The sequence below is a fragment of the Nestor notabilis genome, unplaced genomic scaffold, assembly GCF_000696875.1.
Source record: "Nestor notabilis isolate BGI_N333 unplaced genomic scaffold, ASM69687v1 scaffold20753, whole genome shotgun sequence".
NCBI classification, from domain to species: Eukaryota; Metazoa; Chordata; class Aves; order Psittaciformes; family Psittacidae; genus Nestor; species Nestor notabilis.
Window position 1 is genome coordinate 1 of NW_009921833.1, and position 6,552 is coordinate 6,552.

A 6,552-nucleotide genomic window follows, 5' to 3' on the forward strand; every position below is an offset into this window, starting at 1 on the left:
TCCGTGGTGAGGCAGATCCTTGCCAGGGATGCCTGACTCACTCCTGGCATGGAGAGCCTGTGAGGAGACTTTTCTGTCATTCTGGCTTCTGGCAGTGGGTTTGGCGAGTATCATGCTGGTAACACCTCAAAAACACATATAGGTGTGCCTATAGGTAAGTGATCGTACGTATGTACTTGCTTTGTTAGTCATAACCTGTACTAAATGTACAGAAACAAAGTCTCTGTCTTGGTGCACTACTGCGTCCTACAAACCTGCTGCCACAACCTTCACACAGCTGAAGGTCGTGTCGTCCTCACAGGTTGTGGCAGAGGCACCGTGTGGGGCTCCTCCCATAGGGTCACAAGCCCTGGGCTGCCATCACCCAGCTGTCTGGAGCAGCCATGCTCACCCCACAGCCCCTGCGCTGAGAAACCACCCCCAGACAAGGGAGACACACGCCTTGGGGTACAGCTACTTCCGGCGCGTGGCACTGGCCAGCCCAGGGGGAGGCACCGCATGTGGCGACACAGACCTGCTGCTACCCCACAGAGCCCCCACCAACCCTCTGAGTGCCCCCCACTGGGTGAGCAACAACAACCAACACCAACACCCCCAGCAGAGTTCTCCTGAGCAACAGCCAGGCAGCCCCATCATGCTTGACCCCACTGGGCTCTGCTGTGGGTGCAGCACCACCAGCCTCCTGCCCCCATGGCACAGCGCCTCTCCTGCAGCATGACCCCAGGACCCATTCTTGCCAGCAGCTGCTTTGGGCATTCACTGGGAATCACCTGCGGTTTCTGCACCTCTATACTCCTTGGATGAGGTGGGCACTGGTGCCCCCTACCCAGGCTCAGGGCTGGCTGTTCCTGCTCCTCACTGCACTGCCACAGCATTGCCTGCAAGGACAAAGAGAAGAGAAGGCTGTGTGGAGACCTCACAGCAGCCTTCTGGTATCTGAAGGGGGTTACAGGGATGAAGGAGAGGGACTCTTCATTAGGGACTGTAGTGATAGGACAAGGGGTGATGGGTTCAAGCTTAAACAGATAAAGTTCAGGCTAGATATAGGGAAGAAGCTCTTTACAGTGAGGGTGGTGAGGCACTGGAACAGGTTGTCCAAAGAAGTGAATGCCCCATCCCTGGCAGTGTTCAAGGCCAGGCTGGACAGAGTCTTGGGCGACATGGTCTAGTGTGAGATGTTCCTGCCCATGGCAGGTGGATTGGAGCCAGATGATCTTGAGGTCCTTTCCAATCCAAACCATTCTATGGTTCTATGACAAGAGCCCTGTGAGGATCCAGGTCCCTGCAGGGGTCAGAGCTCTGGTCTCCCATATGTGTTGGGGGAAAAACAAGCCTGGAGAGGAGACACCGTGAATAGGGATGGGCAAAGGCATGAGGTCCCAGCAGCCCCTGCCAGGATGGGCCAAGGGATGGGCCCAGCAGCCCCAGGCAGGAATGACTGTAAGGGGACCCCATAACAACCATCATGGTGGCAGGGGAGATGGGGTCACAGGGCTCATCTGTCACTGAAAAGGGGTAACCCCAAGCACACATGGTTGGGTGGTTTTGAAGACCTTGATGCTGTGGGTTCTCAGCTCACCTATTGAGCTCCGGAGCAGTAGGGCTGTCACTGAACCTGCCACGCCAAATCACACAAACCTGCCTGTGCCACAGGGGGAGGTGCAGACACCATGCCTGATGGAGTGTGAGTGATGGGGATTTGGGACCAGCAGCCAGGATTGAGTAGAGGTGACCCAGCAGGCCTGTGGGCCACACACAGACCAGTATGGCAACACCTGTCCCCACAGCAGACGCGCACACTTGTCTGCTCCCTGCTAGGGCGGCCTCCATGCCACTGCTGCTTTCTCCCGCTTCTCTGTGCACATGGTGTTTCAAATGTGCAAATGCATGTGTACACACTGTGAGCAGGGGCACAGCCTCTTCATGCCAGGGACATGACAGTGCTGCAGCCACTAGGGAAAGTGCAATGGGAGTTGCAGCAGGGAAAACTGCAGAGCAACCCCAGCCTGTTACCTCTTCACCATTCCTCACCACGACAGGTAATGGATAAACCCCTGCACCCCCAAACCTCAGCAAGGTTCAGATTGTCCCAACTCTTCCAACCACAGTGTATTACACCTAACACCCACCGTTGTGGGGGTCTCACCCCACCGAGAAACCTGCTCCAACACTATGGACTCCTAACAAGGTTTGTGGAGAGGAAAATGAATGGGCCTGCAATCCCCACACCATCACTGTAGCTCCCCCACTGCTGCCTCGATGGTCCAGGCAGAAACAGGGGTTGGTTCAGTGCTCTCAGGCCTCTCTAAACACAGTGTGGTGCTGTCACCATGCTCCGGTGTCTACAGAGCAGCTGAGCTGTCCACAGCAGGCTTTTGTTTTATATTAACTTCTCACTGAAATTTGCGGTCTTATCCCAGTGTAGGGCTGCAAGAGAAAGTCTCCTTTATCTGATAACCTCAGCATTGCTCTGACCACACAGCATACCAAAGTAAAACACTCCATTCTGGTGCTGCAGGAGGACACAGAGAAATAAATAACAACACACAGGCATGAAGACAAACTGCTGTTTATTGCTGGTGTTGCCCAGCAAAGGGGGGATCAACCACAATCAAGGCAACCCTTCTGTGGTGCATTTCCCAACAGCCCAAGGCACTGGAGACTCCTGCCCACAGCAGCTCTGCAGGGCGTAGCAAGGATGGCGGCATCTGCAATGGGATGGGATGGGAGATGAGGGTCAGGGAGCAGGGCCATGCCTTGCTACACGATGTGTGTGTCCCAGCCCTGCTGGCTGGATCCAGGTCATGAGCCCTGAGCAGAAACCCCATCCACAAAAGGTGCACAGCAACATTTTGCTGAGGGACAGGTCAGCATCACCCCTGCTGTTTTGACACCGCAGCAACCCTGTGTCTTAAGTCAGGTGTCGCTAGAAAGGGAGACTGCAGGAACCCGTTTGATTTCGTGCAGCAGTGACTTTATAAACCAGCACCACCACGCCCAGCTTACCAGAATATGCCCAGCTCCTTCCTCTGGTTGATGTCTCTCTTCAGCTGGCAGAGAGCACATGCGGGGCAGAACACGGTGGAGGCAAAGTCACCCAGAATGGAGCCCTGTAGAGCAAGGGACATTGAATAACCCCTTCCCACATCAGCTTTTAAGTGTTCCTATTTCTCATCACCAACACCCCTGGGAAGCTCACCCCAGCCCTGCAGCACCCTGCTTATGCCCAGCGAGGACTGGGGTGAGGTAGTGTGCAATGGGATTACCTCCAGCTCATAGTGGGGTGCAGATGTGTCCCTGGCTCCCTGCCTGTGGGGCTGCCCATGCAAGTCGACACCACTGCTCTTCCCCTTGGGCTCCCCTTTCTCCTCCCCTGAGCCCACACCCCAGTGCCCAGCTTGCGACTGTCGCTGCCAAGGGCCATGCCCAGGTCACTGACCGGGATGTTGTATCTGGTGCGGTAGAGGGTCCTCATGGCCACGCTGGGGCCACACAGGCAGCACTCATCCATGTCCTCAGCCACTTGGCACCCCAGGCAGGGGAAGCAGAAGGTTCCACAAAGACCTGTGGACAGCAAGACATGGGCTTGGCTGAGGGGTGCAAGGAAAGAGGAAAGGGGGTAAAGCTCGTTGGAGATGTGGCTGTGGGAACTGTGGCTCTTGACCTCAGATGAGAGCTGCTTTGCTAGTGGTACCCACAAAAGTGGGGTTTGCAGCAGGGGTGATGCTGCAGCAGGAGCAGGGAAAACACCAGAAACACACTGTGAGCAAACACCAGGAACCAGGGGTACATATGTACTCACAGATGTTACAGTCAGAGCAGCAGTCCGTCAGCCCTGACTGCCACTCTCCTGCCCGTGGGGCCATTGAACACTGGGGCTGGACTGTGATCACTTGCTGAGAGGCCATTGCTACCACAAGGTTTGATCCCTCCAGGCAGTTTGTGGTCTGGAAAGAAAAGCCATCAGAGAAAGATGCTACTGGTGTTTCTGAAGTGGGTTCAGGCTGCTGCATTCAAAGATGGAGAGGGCAGCACAGGTCCCCAAGAGGTCCACACTTCCAGGAGCTGCCACTGTCCTTTTCAGCAAAGCACTCCACAAAACCAGCTTCCCACTAAAGGCAGCAGCACCTCATTCCCCTGTGTACGCAAGTAAAATGCCTCTCGAAAGACAGAGATCCTTCTGCTTCAGAACCTCAGTACTTCAGCACTTGGATCCTGCCTTCTCATCCCCAGTTCATCTTTCATCATTATCTGCTTAAAGTAGTGTTATTATTTTTATGCTTGCAGTGTCCCAAAACTACTGCAGCTCCGTCCTAGCTTTCCTAAGCTCTTTGCTTTGGTCCCCAAGCACCTCAGCCTGTTTGCCTTTCTCTCCCTTCTTCACCTGCTTTCTTAGCAGGCTTAAGGCATTGGATTCTCCTTGTCCATTTCCATCATCCTAAGCTCAGTGACCAGTTCCTATTGCTTCTCCACTTGCCTGTCTGTGCTAGTGCAGCATCCTTGTCCTCTTCCTTGGGCCCCTGTCTCCTGCCTGTCCTTTCCAAGAAAGTGCAGGGCTCCTGCTCTGCAGTACCATCCATAAACCCACCTGATCCATATAACAACTCATCTCCACCTTCATCTCCACGTATGGCCTTTTGCCTACCACCACCCCCTGCAAATCACAGCACCACCCTCTGACATTCTCACTTCAGCTTTGGAGCTATAAGAATAAGAATAATAGAGAATACTCCCATAGGAAGCCCCATACAGATATGCTCCCAGCCCTGTGCCCATGCTCAGCACCACTCTGGTAAGCAGCGTGGGGATGAGATGCAAAAGCTCCCATGCTTTACAGCTACAAGGGCTCCCTCTTCCTTCTAGCACACAGCCGCACATCCTCAACAAAGAAATGATCAGAAGGAAAGCAGCCTGAGCTTTAGACCCCATAACCACAGGCTGCTGCTCCTCTGCCCAGGAGGGGTCTCAAGGCAGCTGCCTGGGGAGGTTCTCGCCCACCACCATATCTCTGCACAGCCCATGGGCATTTCCATGATGGGCATTATGGGTGTTCAACAGGGAACCTTCGGACAGTTTGCGTCCTGCCTGCCCCTGCCCAGCTTTGACATTTATGCTGCCTGTGCAGGCAGCACTGCTGCCTGTTTGGGTGACAGTGTCCAGGGGGTGCCTGCCAAGCAGCCCTCCCCTCCCCACCCTGCAGCTCCCTGCCCTTGTGTGACGAGGGAGCGCCTGAGTTTCGGGATGGTGGGAGGAGCAAAAAGAAAAACAGGGGAAGCATTTACATTTTGAAGCAAAGTATGACAGCATTAATCCCTGTAAAGTCTTTAAAACCACTTCATGGAGAAAAGGATTATTTTCACAGTAGATCATAGAATTGTAGAATGGTTTGGGTTGGAAGGGACCTTAAAGATCACCCAGTTCCAACCCCCCTGCCACGGGCAGGGACACCTTCCACTAGACCAGGTTGCTCTGAGCCCCGTCCGGCCTGGCCTTGAACACTGCCAGGGAAGGGGCAGCCACAGCGCCTCTGGGCACCCTGTGCCAGTGTCTCACCACCCTCACAGGGAAGAATTTCTTCCTAAGATCTAATCTAAATCTTCTGTCTTAGCATTACACATCCACACAGAACTTGAATATTAAAGGCAATTCTACAGGAATACGGTGGAATAAATATATTACTATGCCCAGCACTCAGATGATGCCACTGAGCTCATACCCGCATCTGACACTATAGAGATATAGATTGTATGTGTATTGACTATTGTCAACAGGTGTCAAAGGGGTTGGTAGATCTGCCAGCAGCTCCCCATCATTTACGGACTAGCCCATACACATCTCTGCTGTCAGCCACAGCCTGTTGCCATAGGGCCAACCCTTGTTCCCTAGCAGTATGCAGGGAGGAAAAGAGGTGTTGGATTATGCTGTAAGACAGAAGAAAGCTTGTAAAAACTCTCAACATGATTTGCTCATGACTTTTTTCTGCTTTCTGAAGGCAGCAGAAGCATGGCTGGGCTGAGACTATCTGAGACACCAGTATCTGTTCCCATTAGGTGATGAGTGGCCATGAAGGGTCCTGAGGGATTGCCTCCACCACTGGCCTGTGCCAGGGATGTAAAAGACAAGGGTGTTTTCCTGCTGTTACAGAACAGGGCTGTTGAGCAGTAAAAATGCTGCTGTGCCTTCTCTGGAGCAAGTCACCTGGCTGTTGGCAGAGACCTTTGTGGTAAGCACAGGAAACCCCACCACCCCTGGGTGCAGTGGGGGCCATGGCACCCATCGGTTGTTGCTGGACACCTCCCACCTCTGCCCCGGTTGGCTGTCACTGCTGATTCATGCACAAGGCCCCAGGTAATTCCCATCACCTCTGTAGCCAATGTAACACCCCACAGCATGCCAAAACATCAGCCTTGTGGGAAGCCTTGGCACAGGGTGATTTAAGAAGAGGCAGGAGCCAGGAGGGGCAGGGAAGGGGACGGATCATTGGCTGGCCATGGGGATGCCAGGCAGGACAGCACAGGGGTCCCATGCAGGGACAGGGATGCCCATTAGCAG

General features: G+C 54.0%; 1 protein-coding gene across 1 annotated transcript; it reads right to left on the reverse strand.

The window, feature by feature from the left end:
- Positions 1 to 3,002: 3,002 nt before the first annotated feature.
- On the reverse strand, positions 3,003 to 3,908 carry LOC104403252 (placenta-specific gene 8 protein-like). The gene is made up of 3 exons (XM_010011319.1): positions 3,803 to 3,908; positions 3,440 to 3,564; positions 3,003 to 3,110 (listed from the first exon to the last, which is right to left on the reverse strand). Exons 1-3 carry the CDS (start codon positions 3,906 to 3,908, stop codon positions 3,003 to 3,005), a joined length of 339 nt encoding a protein of 112 aa, XP_010009621.1.
- Positions 3,909 to 6,552: the final 2,644 nt, after the last annotated feature.

What these genes read in the sequence shown, in the direction of transcription:
- LOC104403252 (XM_010011319.1), bottom strand. Translation starts at nt 3,908, where the DNA reads ATGGCCTCTCAGCAAGTGATCACAGTCCAGCCCCAGTGTTCAATGGCC. An exon ending in CTGCTCTGACTGTAACATCT is followed by an intron (nt 3,565 to 3,802) that starts GTGAGTACATAT and finishes TGCTGTCCACAG; the next exon opens with GTCTTTGTGGAACCTTCTGC. An exon ending in GCACCAGATACAACATCCCG is followed by an intron (nt 3,111 to 3,439) that starts GTCAGTGACCTG and finishes CTTGCTCTACAG; the next exon opens with GGCTCCATTCTGGGTGACTT.